The following is a 26253-nucleotide window of genomic DNA, read 5'->3' on the forward strand; positions in this document are numbered from 1 at the left end:
TCCTACATAGCATTACTGTGCATTGAACTGCTTTTTCTGTCAAATGTGTTGTATTACATGATGCTTTGGTGCTTAATTTGTAAAATCATAATCTACTTTGATTTTTAATAGGCTTTTCCATAATCCCTCCTTATTATCCAACATATTCGCTTATCCAATGTTCTGCCAGCCCATTTATTTTGGATAAGTGAGACTCTACTGTAAAGGTATTGTTCTAGCATCGGTGCTCAGATGCAGGGTAGTAACAAAAAAGAAATTGCAAATAAGCAGTCAGCATTGCAATCAGAAGTAACAAGTAACTGCAAAGCTGGGACTTGGTTTTTGTCTCATCCTTCAAAAAACAAGTGTGTTACTGCTTCGCTGCCCTATTTTGTTTTTCAAGAAAGATATGTAGAGATACATTGCATCTTCAGGCAATAAATTAATTTAGTGTTTCTCAAAACTATGTCTCCTAGCTGTTTTGAACTTCAGCTCCCAGAAATCTCAGCAGCTGTTAGGAATTGTGGAAACTGAAGTCCAAAACATCTGGAGGAGCACAGTTTGAAAACTCTGAATTAATCGATCACATTAATAAAATCTGTGCTCACAAAAAAAGTCCAACAATGCATTGTACGTATGCTATAAAAGACATTCCTGAGCTAATACAAATTATTAAGTTAAAACTATTGTATTTAGGATATATGAAAAAACATGACTCATTAAAAAGACACTAAAGTGGGGTGCAGAGGAAAACTGAATTACAGATGGATAGATTCAACCAAGGAAGTCACAGCCCTGAATTTGTAAGATCTGAGGGCTGTTGATAAAGGATGCCTTGAAGGCCTCTCATTTATAGGATGAAAGTAAACACAAATAGTAAAATCTACGGCCCCAGCTACACTGTCATTATAATGCAGATTCAGCTGTAGTTCAGTTGATGTTAAATGTCTCCACTGACCATACAATGCAGTTCAAACTGCATAACAGGCAGTGAATTATTATTTATTTTTAATATATTTATTAGGGTTGTCCGATCGATGGAAAAATTGTTTCAATTCTCGTTTCTAAAGTAGGGGGTGCCGGCTCTTCGATGTAGAAATTATTTCTAAATGTTTCACCCAAAAATTTTGGATATTTACGAAAATTCGTAATGTTTCTAAAATGTTTCTAAAATGGCGGACGCGCATGCGCAATCGCCAAAAAACAGGAAACTGGGGGGACTTTTCTGGGGGTCTCCCGCCCTCATTTCTTGAGCTATTCTCATCAAATTTGGTACAGTGGGAGAACACATTCCACACTCTTTGCTCAACAAATTGCAGAATGTTTCCTGTCTCCTATGATTTTTGGCGAATTTTCATAACTTTTTATAATACACTATTTTTCAATATTTGAAGAAACCTGTTCCTGGTTTGAAAGTCTTATTTCCTGTTCAATTGGGTTCTTATCACTGTAAAAGTCCCTCTTCTACTTGTGTAGACTTTGGATTAGAAATGCAGCACACGCCAAGCAATGCCTTGACAGGATTGGCAACGTCCTTTGGAAACTATAAATTGCTGTGGACCCTCTATTGAATCAAATCAATGTCTGACTTTGTGATTGCAGAAATAAAACTCAGCCCAAGGCTTGGGAATAGAAATGGAGCGTGAGGGAAGCAATGCCTTGGCAGGTGCCCCACGTCCTTTGGAAACTATTTATTCCAAGGTTTGAAAACAATGTGTGTCTTTGTAATTGATGCAATAACACTCAGCCCGGGGGCTTGGGATTATAAACGAAGCGTGAGGGAAGCTCAGCGCTTACAGGGACACAGACGTGCTTAGAAAACTATAATTTTCAAGCTCCCTGTCATAGACAGAATGCCAGCAAGTAAAACAAAACTCAGTTTATTGAGGTTACAGAACTAAAAACGCCCGTAAGGAACAAAGAACAGGGCAAACACTTGACTTCAGTGTGCTAAATAACCAAAAAGCAGCTCAGTTTGAGCTTAAACAGTTCAAAGGGAAAAACCGGGTTAAACAGGAGTATAATCCGGATTAAATCAAAGAGCTTACTTCAGCTTGGCAAACAATGCAAACAAAAGAGAATCAACAGGAGTTGAAATGTAAACAAAAGACTGGCGGCAGATTCCTCTCTGCTACTCAGGAACAGCAGGGGAGTAAACCAGGCTTGTTTACTCCTTCCTGCAGCGAACGAGAGCGTGGTTGTAGTCAAGATTCAGGTTTAGGGTAACGGCAGTCAGCAGGGTCTCAATCCGGTCCAGAAGATCAAAAGCCAAGCGTAGTCGTCAAGGAATCCAAAGGTCACACCGATAGCCAGCAGAAGGGTTAATCCGGAGTCGTAGCCAGTCAGTCCAGCGTCAATCCAGTGAAAGTAGATATTGCCCGTCAAAAAGACGACGGAGGTCCAAGCTATCAAGATTAAACACAAGTTGCACAGAGAAAAACCCCACACAGTTCCTCCCGCCGTCAATGCCCCGTCCTTGGTAAACTTACGTATCCAGTAATGAAACACACCCGTCTTCAGGAAATTCCCCAGCAAGAGCCCAAGCGTCCGTCCAGATTACCTTGCCCAACGCAATTAGACATTGGTCCCAAACCCCATTTTATCACAGTTCAAGCTCATCATTGCTGTCAGCTGCCATCCCAATTCCAGACGCCCCAACATCATCATCCTCATCAGAGCTTAAGCACCTTCGACTACGCCCCACAGCATCCCCAGCTGTGGATCCCGCTCCATCCCTCCAACCAGTCCATGGGTCTGATCCTGCAACCCGCCAATCACCTCCCATGCTTTCATTGCCTGTTTCCCCAACACCCAAATCCTCCCTCACACGAGTCCATTCCATATCATCCTCCTCCGAGCTGGCCATCTCTTCCTCCAAACCCTGAGAAAAACCCTCAAATGAGTCCTCATCTGTCGGCTCTGCAAACAAATCCCGGAGCCGTTTCCTTTCACGCTCCTCGAGAGTGTCTGACTCTCGAGGAGTCTTACGACCCCTTCTTTCATTACCGGAGCCCGAAGGCTCAACCATAACACTCCCTCCTTTGCAGTCTTGGAAAGCCTTATATGGCTTGATTGCTTTCTTCCAGAAAACTTTGAAAAGGAAAGGCAAAAAGTCTACCTCAAAAAGGAAAAGCACCCCAAATCTCTGGGGTTACAGGGAAAGAAGCAGTGCACACACTCCTTTGCAGGCTTGGAAAGCCTTATATGGGTTTTATTGCTTTCTTCCAGAAAACTTTGCAAAGGAAAGGTAAAAAGTCTAGCTCAAAAAGGAAAAGCACCCCAAAAGCCCCAAAGCTAGCGGTTACAGGGAGGGACGCAGACTCCTTTGGAAAATAAATATTCCCAACATCCACAGCAAGGACTCTGCCCCAAGCCCCAAGCCAATTTCCCCCCAACACAATATCTAACCGGCAACAACCAGCCACTTTGTCCTCTCAGCTTCACGGCGCGCGCGCAAACCACCCTCTCTCCTCGGTATCCCAACCCAGAGAATGGCTTGGCTCTGTGCGGAGGCGATTTTTATAGCGATTCTACACGTTGACAGGAGGACGCTAGCCCCCACCTTTTTTAGCCATTGTGGAAGACTCTGATTGGCAGGGAGCAGGAGCCATGTTAGGCTGCGCTAGGCTCCCGTTCATGTTAGGTTGCAGAAACACACACACACACACACACACACACACACACACACACACACATATATATATATATATATATATATATATATATATATATATATATATAAAATTTGGAAGGAAAAAAATAACGAAAATTTTAAGACACAATTACAGAATGGGCCAACGATGGATCGTATTACATTGCCAGTTGCGCCCAGGGAAAACGTTTCAATACGCGTGTCATAAAATGGGAACATAACGAAATTATAACGGTATGACAATTTTTACGACGATATGGACAACCCTAATATTTATTTATACCCCGCTTTATTTCCATCAAAAGGGACACAAAGCAACTAGTGTGGATGGTGTCTTAGATTTTCCTGTGAACAGTCTCGTAGTTCTATCTGTATGTATTTATATATGCACATGTATGTGTATAGTTCATTACCTTTGATTAGTGAAAGTGAATCCAGCTTTGTAGGACCATTGGTTACACCCCACCAAATAAAGCTGTTGCTGAAGCATTTACACTTTACTAGCCTCTGTAACAGTGGTTAGCCTCTGTGTAGTGTGAAAATGCTCTTCCTGTTCATATGGTCAAAACTCATGCTTGGCTCAATTCTGTGGAATTGCTATAATTAGGTCAGCATTGTTGAACACTGATTTTCCTCCCCTAATATTTTAAAACCTGAGATAAGACTAGCTACTGTGTCTCTTTTCAAAATAATCTATATAACTATATGGATTGAATGTGAGAATATTTTGCCTGGAAGTGCAGCAGCTGTTTGTGCGTTTATTAAATTTTGAAGGGGTGCTCCAAGAAATTCTAAAACTGTCAAGAAAGTTTACTGTGTAATTAAAAAAGCATGAAAATACATAAAATGCTTATTCGGGGAAAGTAAAATTGTACATGTGTTTTGTGTTTGAAATTAGACTTTTTCCTCTAAAAAAGGGGTTGGGGTGAGAGTTAAATATGTATATGCATATAGGTATATATGCATACATATATCCAGGTTGTCTGGGGATGACAATAAAGGAATATGATGGGAAAGATAGGACCAGAAATATCTTAACTGTTGTTATACTCAGGAGTAAACACTGTTTTTCTGACTACTTGCAATGATAATGGCTAATAACATGTTGTGTTTTCAAAATGAGGAGCTATAAAAGTATACTGTATCTTTTAGTGTATAAATCTAGAAATGTGGTAAAAAAAATCAACCCTATATGTCAGTGTAAATATAAGTACTGTACCTAGACATATCACAAAAATGAGAATCATCTATTACCCTGTTTCCCCTAAAATAAGACATCCCCAGAAAATAAGACCTAGTAGAGGTTTTGCTGAATTGCTAAATATAAGGCCTCCCCTGAAAGTAAGACCTAGTAAAGTGTTCGTTTGGAAGCATGCCCGCCAAACAGAACACCAGAGCATGCAGGATCGGTAAATGTACGTACCATAAAGTGTTGTACATGGAAATATTGGTAGTAACAAGAAATTCTTGATAGGATTCACAGTTTGTCTGGTGATGCTGGTTTGTGATGACAACCACTGTACATTATATAATAAATGTTCATTTTTTGTTCAACAATAAATGTGAATTCTTCTTCATGGAAAAATAAGACACCCCCTGAAAATAAGACCTAGCGCATCTTTGGGAGCAAAAATTAATATAAGACACTGTCTTATTTTCGGGGAAACACGGTAATAGATTGGTAAAAGATGAAGTTTAGTTTATTGTGGGAGAACCTCAAAGAAGTACTGACCAATTTACTCTCTTGCTTCTGGCCTTGCTTCTGGCCTTTTTGACTGCCTAGGTAGGGAAATGACTACGGCAAGACACAGGGATGGATGTTTACCAAAAGGAGTGCTGTTGTTTCCCCCTTTCTGAATGACTAACTTATCCACTGGTCATATCAAAATTATTAATTTTTGCAGCAAAACCCGCCCTCAATTTGTACAAGAGGTTGACTTATACATGAGAATATGTATGTGAAGAATATGTTATCTTATCTGCACAGCATATTGGGTCTCATTGTATATGAAGTATTACCCTTTTGGGTAGATCTAATCCTGTTGTAGCCAAGTGCCTTGAACCCAGCTTTGTAGCATAGCTCATCTGGCCATAAGAACTGTACCACTCATGGAGGATTAATCCTCTTTGTCCATGAACTAATAGTTAATAGAGGCTTTCATTTCATTGTTCTTGGTATTGATCTTGCAAATAATATTGCTGCTTATTTTTGTTTCCATTGCAGAACCTCCCCCTATCATTCAAGTTCCCAATAATGTTACTGTAATTCCTGGGAACCGAGCCCTATTGACATGCTTAACCGTGAGCACTGTGCGTTATAATCTCACTTGGCATCGAAACAGCAGGGACCTGAAACTTGTGGACCCTTCCAGGATACGGATGCTGAGTAACCTTTCCCTGGAAGTCAAAGCAGTGACACTTTCAGATGCGGGAGAGTACCGCTGTGTGGCTTCTAATGAAGGTGGTTCCACTGTGGCATCTGTATTCCTTACAGTACAAGGTAATATGGAAAAAAACCTTTTGTATTTGGAAATGGAAGGAGTCTTTTCTTTCTCCTTACTTTTGGCATCTCTCCCCACCTCCAATCACAGTTTGGGTTTTGTGTGTATGGTGATAAAGACATATTGTTCTTATACTGTTTTCTTATGTATTTTCATAATGATTTCAACACAGACACTCACATGTATAATTTCTTCAATTTCTCCTAAGCGCTTAAGGTGATGTGCTAAGCATTAAAAAAAATTCTAAATGTCTTGCATAATAAGTGATAGCTATACTTCTTTCCAAGCTTGATTATGTCCAATGTAGTTGTAACACTCCAGAGACAACTTGTATGGGATGAATCGAACTTTTATCATGCATTGAATTTTCTGCATAGATTTGGGTCCCATAATTTATTTATTTATGTACAGTATTTATATTCCGCCCTTCTCACCCCGAAGGGGACTCAGGGCGGATCACATTATACACACACAGGGCAAACATTCAATGCCCATATACATAGAACCGAGACAGACACAGACAGACGCAGAGGCAATTTAATCTTCTCCTGAGGGGATGTTCGATTCTGGCCACAGGGGGGAGCAGCTGCTTCATCATCCACTGTGATGGCACTTCCTCATTCCAACACTGTAAATTAGTTAAATTTGCCTCCCCACTTTATAAGTGGTACCTTATTTCCTACTTGATAGATGCAACTATTTTTCAGGTTGCTAGGTCAGCAACGAGCAGGGGCTATTCTTTATTTATTTATATTTTTTTAATTGACGGGTGCTCACCCTGCCACAGGCTGGCCTCGAACCCATGGCCATAATTATAGCACTACCCATTTTAATTGGCATGATGTCTTATGAAGCCCTGGGATTTCTAGTTAAAGGAAGGATTTTTAGAATTCTCAGTTAGGATTTCATTGGATGAAGTCATAGCAATTGAAGTGGAGTCATACCGGTATAACTATGTAGGGTGAAAGTGCTCTTCCTGTCCACATGTTCAAAACTCTATACACATTAATGGAAGAACACATTCTAACTGAGATGATTGAGTCAATTTGTGGGTTTGTTCTTATATGCAATGCTGTTACGACCTCATCAGATAGGGTAACTTTCAGAGGCATAATGTGGATCTGCTATACTTTTGCGATGGAGCCTGCCGTCTTCCATCCCACAACATAGAACTACATCTGTCGTAAAACTATAAAGGATCCAATGTCAGAGAAATTACATTGGACTGATGCTTTTGGATTATGTGATTTTAACTGTTTTTATTTGCTATGCTTTAATCTGTTTTAACTTGAGATGTTTTAAATGATATGGGTTGATCATTTTAACACTATGTTCATTGTTTGTATATTATGTTGTAAACTGCTTTGGGTCCCCTAGGGGAGGAAGGTGGTATATAAATGTTGTAAATAAATAAATAAAATAAAATAAACCATGACGGTGGCATTGTGGGAGCCATCCTGTGTTCAATTGGAATCAATGAGGAGAAGCTGGGTGGCAGATGGTTCCTAACATGGGATGAGATAGCGGGGAAGTGGGGTGATGCGGGGCAATGCGGGGCATGGGACGATGGATTCTGACAGCCGATATGATTAGGTCAGAATTCCCACACATTCCCAAACCTTTTCACACATTCACAAAGTAATGCCTGAGGAAAAGCTAGCACTGCGGAAGAATGTGGCAAGAAAATAGGTTATGTGTGATATAATGTCCTTCTAGTCCCAAAATGCAGTTACACTGCATCTTTTAAATCTATGATATTTTTAAGGCTTCTTTGTAATTCATAACTCTTATTTTTCATTTATCACATATGCACTGCATGCTTACTCCATTGAGCCAGGATGTGGAAATTATGTGCTTTTATCCAATTTATTTTAATGAAATAAAAGACCCTGCATTCAAAATAGAATGCAGCTGCCTTTTTGGGGGGAGTGAATGTTTGGAAAGAATTTTAAAAGGATAGTGCATTGCTATGAGAAGGAGACAGTCTTGATAGCAAGACCTCTTTTAACTGGGAATACTGGCAGAGGAAAGGAATCTTTTGCCTTTTGCCAAACTGCATGTTTTCATTTTTTTTTGTTTAAAAGATCAGTTCTTTCTCCATGTTTTAGTGCCCTTATCTTTCTTTTGAACAGAAAATACCCTGAAAGCAATGCTTTCTTTCCCCACTTAAAAGCCAATGTCCTTGAAATGAAGCCCACACCTAAATTAGATGTCTGGATGCTCTGTGGATGTTAATTTTTGTTCACAGTAGGATTCAGGGGTACTCATCAGATGACTTTTTGAAGTTAGTCTTTTTGCACAGCAAATTGTGGGGAAAGAATTGGAGGGTCACATTGAGACCCACACAGGATCAAGGGAAGTGTTTAATAGAGTTGCGTGTGAATTTGTTTTCTTCCGGTACCTTGGGAGCCTGTAATGGTAAGGGCCCTCCCGGTAGGAAAACCCGCCTGCAACTAAAGCGATCAGGAGTCGATCTTGGCTCCTCCTTCCCTATTTGGCATTACAGATGAATCTTTTTTATTTTCCTTTATTTTCCTGATTCTTTTTATTTAGTGGTACTGGCTGGGAGTTGGGGACCTGAGGGACAGTAGGTGGGGTGTGCATTTGGGGGCTTTCACTCTTTTAGCTTTTTTTCTCCTTCCCTTTCTCTCCTTCAGAACATACTTCTAAAAGATAATTATTATTAATAATAATTAATTGTAATTCCAGCAAACAAAAAGAGAAGCTTACCTCTCTTCTAGAGTAGAAAGTAGAAGCAGCTTTAATAAGGAAGCAAAACCTCAAGCAGAAAGGAGATTGCAGGCAATCTCCTTTAAGGTAATCCAGGGAGGGTAGCCCCACTGAGCTCCAGGTCATTGCTTTCCCTTCCATAGGCCTCCTTAAAATGCCTTGGAAAGCTGCGTGGTGTGCTCCTAGTGCTGAGAAAGAAAGCATGCGCACCTTCCTCTCCTCTAGAGAAGAACAGCTTTAAGAAGAAGTAAACCCAGTCTCCTCTACAAATAGAAGGGAAAGGATCCAGAAAGAGTGGTAACTCTGATGCTTTTAAAAATCCAGGTGTTAATGAAAGATATGGAAGGGGAGCCTATGGGAAGCCCCCCCCCCCCATAATGGGCAGAATAGGGTGCTTTTTAACTCCGTTGCTGAACATTTTTTTCGGATGCGGAATGAAAACACTCATTCGGCAGCACGCCTGTTTTTGGGAGGCACTGGAAAATGGATATGGGGGGGGGAGGCTTCTGATATTTGGCAACCAGAAATGGCTAGTGATTCACCCAAAATGCACAAGCCTAGTGTTTAATCAAATATTAATCCCTGTCCTTGCATTAGAAATGAGATACTTGCAATGAAAGGAAGCAAAAGGGAAGAAATCTAAACAAAATTTGTGCCTTGCCAGAAGAGTTTGACAGGGGTGTTTTTGCCACACTGGATAGTGGGATATGTTTTTGAGCCATATCTACTTTTGGATCCAGAGCTTCTATATCTTTATATCCGTTCTATATTCCTGTGTGTAAGGAAGCCTTCCTGAACCTAATGGGCTACAGTTCCTATTAATTACAGCCAGCAGGCATTGATTATGTTGCCTGAGGATGATGGGAAATATAGGAGATAGGCAGTCCTTGAGTTACAAATATCTGACTCCTAGTTACAAACAGCATTGAGACTACAGGAAATGAGAGAAAATCTACTCCGAGCAAATTTACTTCTTTAAGAGATATCACAGGGAAAAGGTGTCTCAGTTGAAGCTTTCTCACCAATCATTGTTTCCATAATAAGTCAAAAATGTCAAAATCCAATTGTCGCAGGAACCGAAAGTGAGGTGAAATCTTCTGAACAGAGACCTGCACAGCAAAATAAATGCTACAAGGGTGTTAACCCTTCCCTAGGATAGCTAAAACTTAAAAACATTGGAGTAACACTTACAAATTTACCTTTCCCAACTTGTCTACAATTTCAGCTTAAACATAAACCTAGAGGTCTTATCTTGTTTGTAACCCGGGAACTGCCTGTAATATGTTTGGAAGGTTGGTGAAAGCTGGTCTAATGGTATCAATAACTAAATGGGTTTGTATGCTATCTGCTATAGTTGTTATAGGTCAGTTAATAATCTTAACATGCTGTGTTAACATGCTGTGTTAAGGGCTTTCTATGTTTACTCAAACTTCCAAATGTTGGGAAAATTCAGCTCCTATGTCTTAACCCTCTGCTCCATGAACTGCATTGCCAGTCTTACCGTGCCCATCATACCATGGGGTGGGGTGGGGGGGGAAGCATAACTTCCTGGCTTCCCCCCATTGCTGGGAAGACAATATCGGAAGGATCCTGTATTAATGCAGCCATGGCGGAGCCTGACTGGAAATGCCTGTGCATCATGTGAAGGGTTCTGTGCTGAAAATGGAGGTGAAGCAATGTATGAAGGGCAAATCAGCCCATGTAATGAGGTGGTATACCTTTCTGGGAATTTTAAGATCCTCTAACATATCTTTGTGGTATGATAGGACTTGAAATTAGCTAGTATTTTTAGGTATAATAATTATTACATGGCATTTAGTAATATTCATGGTTTCAAGTAACATACATATGGGGATCTTTCTGTCATTTTACACTCCCCACCAGGAAAGAAATGGTTGAACTTTGGAAGTAGCCAGTTTTCATTTCCTGGGACACATTACTACAGCCAGGTCTATAGCCAGAAAAAAAAAATCATGAGGGCAGGGGGAAAGAGGGGTGGTGAAACTTTTTTTTAGTGAACATGAAGATTAGTTCCATAATGCAAAATAATTTAGAAATCAGGCTCCATCAATAAACACTGAAGACAGACTTAAGTTTTTAAGTGGACACTCATAAGGATTTGGTTAATCAGTTAAAATTCATGAGTAAACCAGTTTTTTTTTTAAAAAGAAAGCCTGAAAAATTTCGGGGGGAGGGGGGTTAAGGGTTAACCTATGGCTACAACCCATAGTGAGGAGGCTAAGCCTTCCCTCATTGTATATACATCCCAGATTGTTATGAATAGAACTGATGCACGAGAATAGATGTTGAAAACCTCTTTGAACCTAAGTAACCCTCATCCGCTGTGTTGTCCCTAATATCTTTCTAAAGCTGTTTTCTTAGCTGAGAAAGAAACATTATCTGTTGCTGCAGAATTATTAATGTTAAGTTACAGATAGTCTTGTAAAAGTTGATGGAAGATGATCAAAGCTCATGCAAACCAGATAGGATTTTCTTATGGAAAAATATTCTGCAATTATGTGAATATACATGTTCCTGGACATGGGTTCTATTGGAAACCAATCCAAGGACAGAGCAAAAATAAGAAAGGAATGGATAGCCCTTTTGAATCCCTTTCAGCAGTCTCTGGATTGTAAAAAAAGACTAAAAACTATTGTGTTTTGATCTTCCAGTGTTTTTCCATTCATGCAGCCTGGCACTCCTGCATTGCAGTTTTTAATATCTAAAGTAACTGGAGAACCAGAACTGGGTGTTATATTTTAAAACTGTTAAAATAATCCTACGTCCTTGCAAAGTATAAGGATACAAAGATCATGTCTCAGTGCCAAAATTCCTCTGCAAAGAATTTCTTTTAAAAAATCAAGACAAGTCATTCTGCTGTAAATATGTTTACATTCTTTGCTAGGGCATGGAGATGAGTAGGGTTCAGAATAAGTTAAGGATCTTTATGTGATGTGGCATAATAGTGGATATTTCACTTTAAATATTACGCACCATTGTATTCTGTTATGTTGAACTGATTCCTTCTAGGAATGATAGAAATAGAGATAGACTTTTCTGCTACTTGACGATAGCAGCCAGAATCGTGTATGTGAGGAAATTGAGAATAAAAGAAACCCCTACTTCAGAAGAATGGATATCCAGATTAATAGATATTATGAGCATGGATAAACTAACCCATTTATTATCCAAACATTCTAAGGGACAAGGAAGGAAAAGACTGGTCACCATTATGTAATTACTTAAGACAAGAAAAGATGGAGTTGATAATAAAATCAAAATAAGAATCAGAAAAATATTTATATGGTAACTAAAAGAAAAGAAAGTAGAGAATATTTATATGGTAACTAAAAGAAAAACAGTAGAGAAAGAGAAATTAAAAGAAAGAAGAAAACCACAATGGAGAAGATTGGAAGTCTAAACCTCCTACTGAATACCCTAACTTCCAAAGTCTCTTAGATATGAGTTATGTATAAATGTTCTCTTTTTTGTTTTTGTTTTCTCTTTTTGTAGTGTTAGCCCCTCCCTTATCCCACTCCACAATCTATATCTTTCTATATTTTATCTTATCATGGTCTTCATAAAAGACTCAATAAAAAACTATTAAAAAGATTATTCACAATATCAGCTCACCCGCAATCTTTTCCCCACTTTCAACTAAAATTGTCCGTTCATCGTGTTAAAATTTTAAGGATTTGAGTAATGTTTTGCTTATGTATATAGTGGTGGTAGCTAGCTGATGACTTCTGAATCAGCTGCTTCAGAATCTCCCCTGGGTTATAGGTAAAGGAATTATCCAAAGTGCTGAACTTTATCTGTAAAATAGGTTTCATACATGGGATAATTATCTCAAAGTTTGGGCTAAAACACTGTGAATTAATTGCTCCACTAGCTTCAGTGCTAACAGCTATAACTGTCTGTGGGACAAAACAGCATCAGCAAGAATAGTAGCAATTTTAACTAGGAAAGCAATACAAGAGGAGGTTAGTTTAAAAAAGTAATTTCTATAATACTGTGGACCTGATTCTACCAGTATTCCTGAGAACACGTCAGGTGTTGTTGAGAAACTTTATTCATCGATTTTCCAATGGTATGTTGAGTTTACTTTTTATAAGTTCCTTGTTTTGTTTTCCCCTCTCCTTTTCAAATATAGTTGTATGAGGGGGAATTGTGGGTGGAAAATACACTACTCAGTGGATTTCCCTTTCCAGTGGGAAAATTTTCATGACCCTAAAGAGATCCCATTTGGGGGTGGGACCACAGTTTTGTAGGATATTTAAATCCATGCTTACCTGAGGTTTCATCCTGACAAGAACACTTTGTAAATTCTAGAACTTGATTAAGGCAAGGGAAAAGTTTGACTTTAGAATGGCCAGAATTAGGCTGCTAAGAACTTCTAGGGTTGTTTTGGAACAAGCAAACAGGTTTGACTGTGAACATGCTTGTTTTCTGTCTGCCATACCTGTGCATTTGCAAATGCATAGATGCAACGAAAGCGCAACAGCCTCTCAAAAAGGTAAAACTCCAAGAATTCAGGCAGAACAATTGGGAGGGATAATCTCTGCTTCCCTAAAGCACCCACTGTTTCATGTGGTTCCTTCAATTTGCTTGATGATAGGACTGGTCTTGATCCCTCAAACAGTCAGTATTGTTACCTGTTGACTTTTGTTATGTCTTGCTCTCTAAATGAGATCTGCTAAGATGCTATCAGATGTTCATTGTGGATGTTGCTGAAACCAGAAACTATGCAGGTGCTCAACTTTTGGGACACTTTCTGTGTGAAGCTTGGAGAACTGCCATGTGTAACAATGGATAAATCTATACAAGTGGTAATTTAGTTTTAAACATGGGAAACTGGGGAGGAAAAGAAATCACCCCAACTGCATGAATACTTTTTCAAATAGAAAACTTTCGCCACATTTCCTGTTTGCATTTTGTCATAATTATTGCTTTGTGGTTTGTTTGCTTCAAGAATAAAGGCAGAGGGCAGTTGTTTCCGAAGATCCTCCATTTATTCTTCTGTTCTCATGTGAGATTATGTCTCCTATCATGAGCATAATGTTCTGGTGGTGCTGGTGGGACAAATAACCCCAACTTGAAAAGACTGTATTTGTAGAAAAAAATACCACTAAAGCATGTAAAAAATTTGGGGAGAGAAGCAATCTTGTGCCATGGAATGTGATGTGTTTTTTCCGCCATTGGAAAGCAAACTTGCCATGGGAGAAAAACATTCCCATTGGCCTCTTTGTCCTTGTTGTGTCATATGCTACTGCTGGGACAGAAAACAAAGCTAGTAATTGTTGCCAGATGTCATTGCATTGGATCTTGCACATGTTTTGTTAACCTTCCTCAGAGCAAACCACTTAAATGTGCAAAGTTTGTCTCTCAACCAAAAGCAGTCATTTTTGAGTATCTCTTCCACAGTGTGATAAAACAAACACTGTATTGTCAGAAGAGGTGCTGTTCAGGCCCAGTGTGAACTTTTATTGGAGCCAATCTCAGTTTCCTAATGTCAGTAGAATAGTAGATCTTCCTTGAATTTACAAAGGATTTAAAACATTCCCCCTGGCTGTTTTGGCAATATCTAAAACGGAATAAAAATAGTCAGGCAGCTGGCCACATGGCAGATCACTTTGGTACACTTCTGTCATACACACTGATTTAAAAACTATTTGGAGCTCTCTTATTAGAAGTGCTTAGTTTATCGGTTTTCTTTCTTTGTTCAAAATGTATAAGCTATTTCACACTTTACAGATCACTTCTGCTTTGTCATAGCTATACTGGTATTAAATGGCGTTTTTCTTCAGCACACTCAGAAGATGCGGAGGATAAGTATTCCCATCTAAGCATGTGGGAACAGAGATTAGCAGGATTCACCTTCTCTGCCCTTTGTAGCATGTTGCTGCAGGAAAAACAAATATAACACCTGTTTAGCCGCAGTAAACAATTGCCACATAGTAGGGTGCTTTAATTCTTTCTAGCACATAGTTGGATGATAGTGGTGGGGTGGTGTTATTTCAACTCTTGTCACTTCCCCATCCCGGCAGCCCTCATCAATCAATTTTAACTAAACTGGAAGTAATATAACATCAGTACTTGCTTGACTTTCATCCCCCCCCCCCCCAAAAAAAAACAAAACAAAAACCCAACAACATTTGGGAGAGGGCACAACTTCCTCCATTCCTGATCTAACATCTCTTCTTGAAATGAACAGAGTACGTATTAAAGGGAGGGAAGGCGGGAAGAGGCTGAAATCAACAGAAATTTAACAGGACAATAAACATTCTCTGTGGTGACCTAAATGCTCACCTGTACAGAAGGATATAAAAATGTTACAGTTTAATTTTCATTGTGTTTCTCCAAATCTGTGCTGCTTTCTATTCTTGTTTTATTTCAGTTTGTGGCAGATATGTGTACAAATTTCAAATGTGTTTTTCTAATATTTATTTATGCATTTTCCCTATTAACTAAATCATGTTTCTACATATTTATTTTTTTATAATTGTACACCTTTTTAGCTATATGCTTTCAAAAGTTTCTGTATTCTTTTCTGTATTCTTATTCTGAAATAGCCATCTGCCTTACAGGCATGCAAGTTTTTGAGCTGAGTTCCATTTGTTCTCAGAACGGTTCTGTGGAAGTGTGGAAAGCCTACTTTCATTGCGATTGGTGAATCCAATGGAATTATTTCCCATCCTTATTTGCATCACTTGCAATTCCATTATTAGAACATGGAGCAACTTTTGGTCTGTAGCTTTAGGAAACCACAGACCAAATATGGTTTGGGCCCAGCCTACTTGAGGGACCGTATCTCCTTCTAACAACCCTCTCGAGCCCCGAGATTCTCAGGAGAGGCCCTTCTCTCGGTCCCACCATTATTGCAGGCGCATTTGGTGGGAATGAGAGAGAGGGCCTTTTCGGTGGTGATCCAGTGGCTCTGGAACTCCCTTCCTAATGAGGCATGATCAGCCCCCTCCTTGCTGGCATTTCATTCACAAATTAAAGCCTTTCTATGGAGCCAGGCCTTCCCAGATGAATGATCATAGGCACTGCCAGTCTGATAATGCTCTGATAATATTTGAGAAATAACCTCAGTGGCCAGAGATTATGGATACCTTTAAATGGTGCTTGCTGTATGTTTTAACTATTTTATATGATATATTAAATTGGGTTTTTATAACGAGATATGAGATTTTAGCTGATTATGTATTGTGTGTTGATGTATTTGTACGAGTTTTATATTTTTATGCCGCTTTGAGTCCCACCCACAGGAGAAAAACGGGATAGAAATGAATAGATTGATGATGATGATGATGATAATGATAATGATAATAATAATAATAATAAAATCCATCTTACCTTTTTTCATGGACTCCCTAGATCAGAAATGGAATGTGTATGGTGGTTGTGGACTAATTCTCCTCTACCTTCTAGCTTTTGAGAAAAATGACCTTAAAATAATGCAAAAATAACGTTTTAAGGTATTGGGGGGGGGGGAGCTTCAGAGGCTTTGAGTCCCGCCCACAGGAGAAAAACGGGATAGAAATGAATAGATTGATGATGATGATGATGATAATGATAACGATAATGATAATAATAATAATAAAATAATAAAAATAAAATCCATCTTACCTTTTTTCATGGACTCCCTAGATCAGAAATGGAATGTTGTGGACTAATTCTCCTCTACCTTCTAGCTTTTGAGAAAAATGACCTTAAAATAATGCAAAAATAACGTTTTAAGGTATTGGGGGGGGGGGAGCTTCAGGGGCTGAAAAAATACAGTCTGGGACATGCATATGACCCACAGGCCAAATCCATCCACTAAATCTAGTCTGGTGAGTTCTGTTTTTCAGTCTCTGACTGTCCTCTATGAAATGAATACAATGATGTTATGTTTCATAGGAGATAGGATTGTTATTAGCCAACTTAGCCTCACTGGATGAGAAACACAGAGTGTGGGAAGATGTAGACTTTATTGGACCTGCTAGTCTATAAAAACACTGGAAGCAAGCTTGTGCACTTACACGCCAAAGGTTTTGTCATCTCATCTTGCCAATGTGCCTGTTAGTGAGAAAGCTGGATTTTCTTTTAACGCAGTGATGAATGAGGGGAAATTGATATTCCCAGGCACATTGTGTAAACTCTCAAAGGAAAAGTCATTTGAGTATTAGGAAAGACAAGTCTTCCTGTGACTTGTTTGTTTTGGCATTAGTATCAACTAATTGCTGTGCGGAATTTCAAGTGAATCTCAAGATGGAAAGAGTGGTTCAGTATTCCTGTTGTGTGAGATATTTTTAAAGAAATGTATGCATTTATAGGTGCTAGCCCTGTGTCTAAGTCAGTGGTTCTCAATCTGTGGGTCCCCAGATATTTTGGCCTTCAGTTGGTAAACTGGCTGGGATTTCTGGGAGTTGTAAGCCAAAACACCTGCGGGTTGAGAACCTCTGATCTAAGGGTTATGGCACAGTTCAGTGCAAAAGTACATCTTGTGTAGGTGTAGGCCAACCACTAATTATCCTGGATGATAGTTGTGACATTGGCAGGATTCTGCTTATAAAGATACACAATAATATAATTGTTCTTATTCAGATTTATTAATGTTGCTGGATTTGTACCTTGTCAAACTGTAAGGGGTACAAATACTCTTGCGTAATATTGTATTTTGAAAACCATAATAACTTAGTGTGTTATTTTATTTAACAGAACCACCCAAAGCTACTGTCTCACCCCAAAACCAGTCATTTATTGGAGGATCTGAGGTGTCCATCCGTTGTTCTGCTACCGGGTATCCGAAACCAACAATAGTGTGGACTCACAATGATATGTTTCTCATGGGCTCTCACAGGTATATTTAAACCCCCTGCACCACCCTTGATCCATGTCTTCTTTCTGATAAAAAATGCATGAAGTGCACTGGCCAACACACTTTTTTGGTGCCACAAATGTTAGCCTTGCTTTTGAGTCCATTTGAACCGCTGATTCCAAAAATGGCACCAGTTTCCCCCTCAAACACAAATGACCTACTCTATATACAACTGAAAATAAACCAGTTCAGTAAACAATATGTCTGGCAAATTAATTATACTGTTTAAATTCACAGTAATAAGAGTTTGAGTTGACTCAGGAACCCATTTAGATTGTACCAGTTTTCCCCTATCAGCTCTAGTTTTTGAGATACAGATTCATATACCAGTCTTCATCTGCTCACTAATCGAAAATGATAACCATCTCAAAGAAACTAGAGCTGATGTGGTATATCCAATGCAATTTTCTGAATCAGCATCCTAAATAACCTCGGGAACAGGCCTAAAAACTAAGACACCAAGAATTTTTGTTTTGTTGGGTTGTTTTGTTCTTGGCTAAAAATCATTTGGTTGTTGTGCGATTGAACAAACTGAGGCTGGTACAGAATTTCAGTGTACGCCTAGCAAGGAACAGTGGCAACATTGCTTAACTAAATATCATTGAACTAGGTTCCCTTGGGTTATGGAGGAAGAGTGGGAAAGGGTTATAGATGGGTCCCAAGGCTTTAGGTTTTATTTTTCCTTCAGTGTCTTTGCCAGTGCAGCAGCCCAAAAGGGCATAGGGTCAGAACTTGGAGAATTCCCTTTTTTCCTGAGTCTTCCAGAATCTCCAGCCTGGCTCTCAGTTTCAAGGAAATTGGTTAGGTTACTCACATTCCAGATTCCTCTGAGTCAATCTTGCCAAGAAAGCCCCATAGCAGGTTTGTCTTAATGTTACCAAACAGGAATGACCATGGCAGTTAGTGGCATCACAGTGGTATAATTGTGTCGTCCTGCTCTAACATCTGATGTTTTCAACAGTAACAATAAGACTCTCACAATAACTGCCAGGGCTTTCCCCCATTGTCTTTTCCTTTTGCAGGTACAGATTAACTCCCGAAGGCACTTTAATTATAAAAAATGCAGTTCCTAAAGATGCAGGACTCTATGGCTGTTTAGCTAGCAATGCTGCTGGAACAGCAAAAGACACAGCTATCCTCACATATATTGGCAAGTATAATAAGAAATGGAATGTACTGATAGAACAAATAAGACACAGATGTACTAGTACAATTGCTAGTCCCATAATGAGGCTTGCATGAATGTTGACTTGCCAATTGATTCAGCAGGTCAACTCTAGTTGGGACAAGCCATTGAACATAGGCCCGAGTATTGTACATTTCCCACTTTAATTGTAGATAATTATAATTGCTGTATATACTTACGTATAAGTCTGCTTCATGTTTATATTAGGGGTTGAATATGGAGATAAAATTATGTCATAATCCTTGAGTAAGTTGAGGATCATTCTGCATAGAGGGCAAAGCACCTCACAGGGCCAGCCATCTCCAGTTGTCATTGCCATTTTCTCATCCAGGCATTCAAAGAGGCCAGAATAGACACCATAATGGAGAGTATAGGAGTGGTCAGGGCTTCTTTTAGATTTTCTTGGAATGGACTAATGTTTTGCCTTTCCTCACTCTACTTAGGGAAGATTTTGCTACCAGCTTTGTTCTCTCAGTTAGTGTCTAAGGTGCCACTAGATTCCTTTGCAGAAAAAAACATCAACAACAAGGAAAACATTTTTAGAGTCTATGTATAGATTTATTTTACAGCAAACAATAACCCCCTTCCCTAATTTAACTGAATTGTTAGAGGTTGTGAGAAATGATTTTAGAAGAGTAGTGCTAAATATTGTGACAGTTTGATAGAGAATTTGTCCAAAGACCTAGTTTTATTTTAACCTAATTTCTCCTGGCCTTTTGTAGAGGTCCCTACATTGAAAGTAGTCCAAAGTGAACTTCTGATTGCTCTTGGAGACACCACTGTGATGGAATGCAAAAGCACTGGTGTCCCAGCTCCACAGATTAAATGGTTTAAAGGTAACTTCCTTAAGTATTTTTGGATCTTTAATATTATTTCATCTCATAGAATGATAGCTGTGTGATCCTATTTCCCTTGTTTTGTTATCTGACTGCAAGCCTTAGCTAACTTAATCATTTCATTTCATGTAGTATAATTGGAGTATTTGTGGACTGCCCAAAAAGGATATTACAAATTCGGATAGGGCATCTTATTGTGAAGAAGGTGTCTTATGAACTGAAGTTAAGCTTATTTACCGAACCGTTAATTTGATGGAAGTATCTTTTGTTTGTGTGGGTTGGCTCAGGTTCAAACATAATTGCTGAAGTAAAGCCTGTGTTACATATTGTGGAGGTGGTGTTACAGGAAATAAATCTTGGCATAATATCCTGCATATGCAGCATACCTTGTTCTCAATGAACAGGTAGTCATTTTTTCTCTGGGAATGTATGATAAGTAGTACCATTGTGCTAACTGAAAAATGAATTAAAATCCATTTTTTCCTGAAATGGTCCATTTTTTTCAACAAAAAAAGAGATTCATTTTCATTATCTCTTGTCTGGATCTAGGTGACTTAGAATTGCGGGCATCAGCATTTCTTATTATTGATATCCATCGAGGTCTTCTGAAGATCCAGGAGACACAAGATCTGGATGCAGGAGACTATATGTGTGTTGCAGCCAATATTGCAGGAAGTGCATCTGGCAAAATAACTCTGGACGTTGGTTGTAAGTATAATAGATTTATGGGGAATTTTTTTTTGTATTTTATACACTGTCTGAAATCCCAATATTTGTGTACAAGTGGAAAATAGTTACCCACAAGAGGATGGGGGGGGGGGGGGTTCCTTCTGTTTTTATGTTATCTGACCTCCAGGGCTATAGACAGTCAATGAATTACAGAAAGAAAGGTGAAACCATAAAAGAGTGTGTATGTTGAAAACACTATGCTGGTAGAAATTGGTATTTGGAATAATCAATACAAGAATCAACTTCATATCTGGAGCAAAGGGGAGATAGAATTTGTTACCACTGGCTACATGACTAAGAGAGAGAAAAAGAGAAGGTAAAATAAGTATATGGGAGAAAGTGAGTTCAACCTTGAGGGTTCTAGTGTAAGGTAAAACATCCACAAATGATACCAGATGAAGATTGCTAATTACATCTCTTATGCCTAGTGGTACAGAATTCTGTGAACAACTGTGATTGTATATATTTCTATTTACAACGGTATTTAATGACAAAGGAAGGAACATGATATGTACAGCTATAGCTGCAAAAGTACTCAAATACAATTTCCTAATATTTTAGAGTCAAATGAAATGAGGAGGTGAATATGAAGTACAAGCAGAGTTAGGGAAACATGAGGGGAGAGGGAGCAAAAATTATTAATTCTTATGTATCATTCATCTAGTACTTTTAATGTAAATTCAGAGTGTTTTTAAATTAAAAGGCCTTTAGACACTTGATTTGACAATTCCTGTTTTGCAGAAAGTTTTAAGTTCAGTGATACTTTGCATACTGAAGATTATCTAACAATTTAATAAATTAATTTTCCTAGTTTGTCATCCAGGTTTTTCTTACATATTCATTAGCATTAGATTCATTACATCAGACTGACTCACCAATCCAGTGCTTGGATATTCTAAATGTTCACTGATCACTCAAGTGACATTTTAGAAGAAATATAGAAGCCTATATCCTATAACTGATATCTCTCTTCCTGTGTATTCTTTCCACAGCTCCTCCAGTTTTTACACAAGAACCTAGTGATGAATCCTCAGATATTGGTTCAAATGTGACATTGGCTTGTCATGTTCAGGGTTACCCAGAACCAAAGGTGAAATGGCAACGACTGGATGGCACCCCACTTTTCGCAAGACCTTTTTCAGTTAGTTCCATCACTCAAGTCCCAACAGGCGCCCTTTATATTAACAGTATGTAGAAAATGCTCTTTTTGCATATACCAGATGCTTGGGGGAAGCGTAATGCATAACGTGTATTACATTCTAGATTTAGAACATGTCATGTTGAATATGATCTAACAGCAGTCATGTCAGATGTTATATAACACGATTTTTGTTCCTGGGTTAAAAATGTAATTTCCTAATTGTTTCTATCACAAAAATGTGGGAAAAGTTTATTAAACTGCAAAAACTTTGGTTTTGCGTAACATCCTACAGTACATTTTGTGGTAGTTTTTCAATGAATATCTCAACCAATTCAACATAGTTTGTAGCAGCCACAAAAATGAATTTTCTGGAGTATAACAACTACTTTCAAATACCACATCATTAAATAGACACAGGACCGGCCTGAGGAAATTTTAAGGGGTATGCAAAAATTTTTGCGCCTTCCCCACCGTGCCATGGGAGGCGTAGCCAAACCTCACCCCGCTTCCCATGCCGCGCATGCGCCCTGACCCCACCTCCTGGCTGGGCCTTCGCCGTGGCCTGGAAGGACTGGATTCCCACTGCAGCCTGGCTGGGACAGGGCGCGCGGTGTGGGAGGCAGTGCCAGACTTGGCCCTGCCTCCCATGTCGCGTGGCTCCACCTCCCACGTCACGCGGTTCTGCCTCCCAGGGCCACCCCGCAGCACAGGAGGCGGGGCCAGGGTGCGGGAGGTGGGGCCAGGTGTGGCCCCTCCTCCCAGGGGCTCGATAGCGCCCCTGGGAACATGGCACCCCACGCGGGGGCGTGGTTAGCGTCCCATGTTGGGCTCGGCCTGAATAGACATTAATACTTTCAATCCAGGAACAGGTTCCCCCCCCCCCCCCCAATTTTTGTTATATAGAGTAATGGATTGACCTGAATGAGATTTGTTTAGCTATACTGGTCTTCCTGATTGTGCCTGATTTTATAATCAATTATTAAAATTTTAAATTACTTGATATCAGATTAAATTACTTTTCATTGATTATATGTTTATATGACAATTTTTGTTTTTCATATTAAACTAAGCATTCATTCTTTCTTTTAAAAACAACAACACTTTTGTCTCCTTTTAGATTTATGGGTTAATGATGAAGGAATCTATATCTGTGAAGCTGAAAACCAGTTTGGGAAGATTGTCTCACGGCAGGCTATGCTTACAGTGACAGGATTGGGTAATGAACTGATAATGTAGGATTTGTAATACTTGACTTGTTTATATGTGTGTGTGAGTGTGCTTTCAAGTCACCCATTCAAATATGGTGACCCCATGAATTTCATCGGATTTTCTTAGGCAAGGCACTTAAGGTGCATTTAATAGCTCCTTCGTCTAAACTACAGCCTAAAACAACTAGTATTCGCTAGCAGCTTAGCATCCAAGCAATTACCAAGCTGATCCTGCTTAGCTTCCAAGATTGATAGAATTTGATGCCTTTTGTGTATTTAGACAATCTGCATTAATCCGACCCCAGCACTGTACCCAAATTTGCAATAAAGTGTTATCCACTGGCCTTTGTTGAACCGTGTTCTTCACAGGTTGAAGAATAGGGTTTGTGAATAATGCTTGTTATTGTTTATTTGTTCAGTTGCTTCCAACTCTTCATGACTTCATGAACCAGCTCACACCAGAGCTCCCTGTTTTTTTAAAAATGATTTTGTGAATAATTCTATGTGTACAAAATCTACGTTTACATTAAACTCTAATTTTACTTCTTAGTAGATAAGCCATTGGGAAACGAAACATTAATGCCATCATATCATAGGTGATCACTTATGGCCGAGTATGATTGTCTTCCCAGAGTAGAGCCTTAGTGGTGGGTCTATTTGTGACTGTAGAGGCCTATTCTGGATCCGCATGGTCTTTTGCAGTGACGACATACATTTCCAGATGGAAGGCAGTCCCAACAAGGATTTACTTCACACGCCCTCCTCTTGGGACATTTCTCTCTTTCCCCCTCTATTCATGCATCTAGTCACGGCTCCTCCTCTCCTATTTGGCATCATGTGGTGCACAAAGGGGGATACCTTTTGGGGAATTTTTAAAGGAGATTTTATTTCTAAAAAGAAAATAAATGTCTAAAAATAAGGGTCTAACCCAAATGTTATGAAATGTGGGCTAACAGTGGTCGATGTGTCCTCCAATAGTCCTAAAAATCATCACAATAGTCCTAAAAATGGCAGGAAGAGGAGCCTGGGAAGCCTCCCTATTGCTGTCAGTAGGCCAAATCTAGCCGAATTTTTTGGTTGCAAACCAAAAACGGTTATTCGGTTACCTGTCCGATTTCAGGAGGCATGCAGAAATGGATCTGGGTGTCTTCCGAAATTTGGCCAGCAGAAATGAATCAAGGTTCAGCTGAAATGCACAAGCCTATTGCTTATGCATTATTTTAAAATTCAATATTTCAACATCATAGGAACAACAATTTGTTTAAAATCTAGAATGGACCTGATAAATTAGCTAATTTTGAAATATGTGCAATAAAATGGAATCTTTTAGAGCCTAGATGTAATGTGTGCTTTGTAGCTGAGAGTAGTTCCTTTACAGTTTTATTTGGAACATGAACAATTTCCACATTAACGTTTTCTCCCTTTCCCTTTTCTTTGCTACAGTTGCACCCCTAATTGGAATGAGCCCGGCAGCAGCTAACGTAATTGAAGGTCAACAACTTACATTGTCATGTGTGTTGCTGGCAGGGAACCCTATTCCAGAGCGAAAGTGGATTAAAAATAGTATGGTGGTAAGGGAGTGTTTGATATAATTTTCTACTCACTACACTGTACAGCCTTGAAAAGTGTACATTACAGAATGTATCAAGTTACATTTATAAATAAATGAATTACAGTTATATACTTCTAAGCTTCCAAGAGCAGTTAGTTCTCATTATAATTTCATTGTCATTTTAAAAGATCTAAAATCATCCCTTGTTAAGTTGCATGTATAATATAATATGTCTACATTTTAGTTCCAGGATAAAATAATTAATTGTGAATAGCTGGATCTGTGTAACAAGTTGATTCCAAATTTTGTGAGATCACCGTTTAAACATATTATTTCTAAATATGAGGCAGTTGATATGTATGGAATATTTTCCCCTTTCCAAAGACATTGATGGTGTTATGCTTGATTTGTGGAATCCTAAATTGACATTTTCATTTATTAAGCAAGTCTGCTGGATGACCTTAGCTTTTTCCCAATCCAACCCATCTTTATATGGTTAACAAAAAGATAAAAGGGATTGATTTAGAAATGCAGTCAATTAAGACAATTAATCATTAATTAGTCAGAACTGATCATTCAAATTGCCTTTCCATTCAGGATTTAAACCCTTTTAAATTAATATATATAAAAGGGTTTATATCATATAATAACAACAACAACAACAACAACAACTTTATTTTTATATCCCGTCTCCATCTCCCCAAAGGGACTCAGGACGGCTTACATAGGGAACACGTCCAAACCAACAGAGATTAAAACCAACCATAGATTAAAACATAACTCAATAAAATCAAACAATATTAAAGAAAACAATAATATAAAAACAGTATCATTAACAACCAATAGTCTGAACCGTAATGAGTCTGGAATTCAAGGGGAAGGAACTTGTGCAATATACTTTCAGAATAGGGTTAGTGGACAAAATGCAAGGACAATAATAAATTAGGACTGAAGGATCAATGTAATTTTAAATGCTAAACCTATAGGACGAAGAACAGGGATAAAGTGCGAGGACTGATGGTAGTTATAGTTGGGGCCGAATTCCTGTGAACTGCTTAATTGAAAGCACAATGGAACATCCACATTTTTAGTTCTTTACGGAACATGGACAGTGTGGGTGCCAGTCTAATCTCCCTGGGGAGAGAGTTCCAGAGCCGGGGGGCCACCACAGAGAAGGCCCTCTCCCTCATCCCCACCAAATGTGCTTGAGACGGTGGTGGAAGCGAGAGAAGGGCCTCCCCCACAGATCTTAGAGTCTGCGCAGGTTCATAGGGGAAGATACGATTGTGAAGATAGGCAGGTCCTGAACCGTTTAGGGCTTGAATTGGGCCCGGAAGCCTATCAGCAACCAGTGGAGCTGCTTAAACAGAGAGGTTGACTGCTCCTTGTAATTGGCTCCAGTTAATAACCTGGCAGTCGGCCTTTGTACCAACTGCAATTTCTGAGCTGTCTTCAAAGACAGCTCACATAGAGCACATTACAGTAGTCTAATCTAGAGGTAACCAAGGCGTGAACCACCATGGCCAAATCAGACTTCACAAGGTACAACAGCAGTTGGTGCACAAGTTTTAGTTGTCCAGGAGGACCCCCAAACTGCAGACCTGCATCCTTAGGGGGAGTGTAACCCCATCGAACATAGGTTGCCAACCTATATCCCTATTGGCCACACGACTGGCCTGGAGGACCTCTGTCTTGCCAGAATATAACCCCTCCCCCCCCCCACACACACATCTTTGGTTTAGGTACTTGCTCAACCTCAGTTAAGATTTCTAAGGGAACATGAAAAGCTCTTAGGATAAAGTGCCAAAACTTGAACACGCTTTGATTAAAACTTAGTAGGGAGATGCTGAGATTGATAGTGGGTCGCCAGTGT

General features: G+C 39.2%; 1 protein-coding gene across 2 annotated transcripts in view; it reads left to right on the forward strand.

Annotated features, from left to right (window-relative positions):
* The window catches only part of hmcn1 (hemicentin 1), a 312600-nt gene that overhangs the window by 132868 nt on the left and 153479 nt on the right, over positions 1 to 26253 (forward strand). For both annotated transcript variants that reach the window (XM_062980741.1, XM_062980742.1), the window contains exons 11-18: positions 5856 to 6131; positions 17569 to 17710; positions 18751 to 18878; positions 19637 to 19750; positions 20300 to 20458; positions 21472 to 21666; positions 22738 to 22836; positions 24272 to 24399. In XM_062980741.1, the coding sequence (XP_062836811.1) occupies positions 5856 to 6131; positions 17569 to 17710; positions 18751 to 18878; positions 19637 to 19750; positions 20300 to 20458; positions 21472 to 21666; positions 22738 to 22836; positions 24272 to 24399 (1241 nt within the window). The remainder of the gene's footprint in view (positions 1 to 5855; positions 6132 to 17568; positions 17711 to 18750; positions 18879 to 19636; positions 19751 to 20299; positions 20459 to 21471; positions 21667 to 22737; positions 22837 to 24271; positions 24400 to 26253) is intronic.

The sequence above is a fragment of the Anolis carolinensis genome, chromosome 4 (assembly GCF_035594765.1).
Source record: "Anolis carolinensis isolate JA03-04 chromosome 4, rAnoCar3.1.pri, whole genome shotgun sequence".
NCBI classification, from domain to species: Eukaryota; Metazoa; Chordata; class Lepidosauria; order Squamata; family Dactyloidae; genus Anolis; species Anolis carolinensis.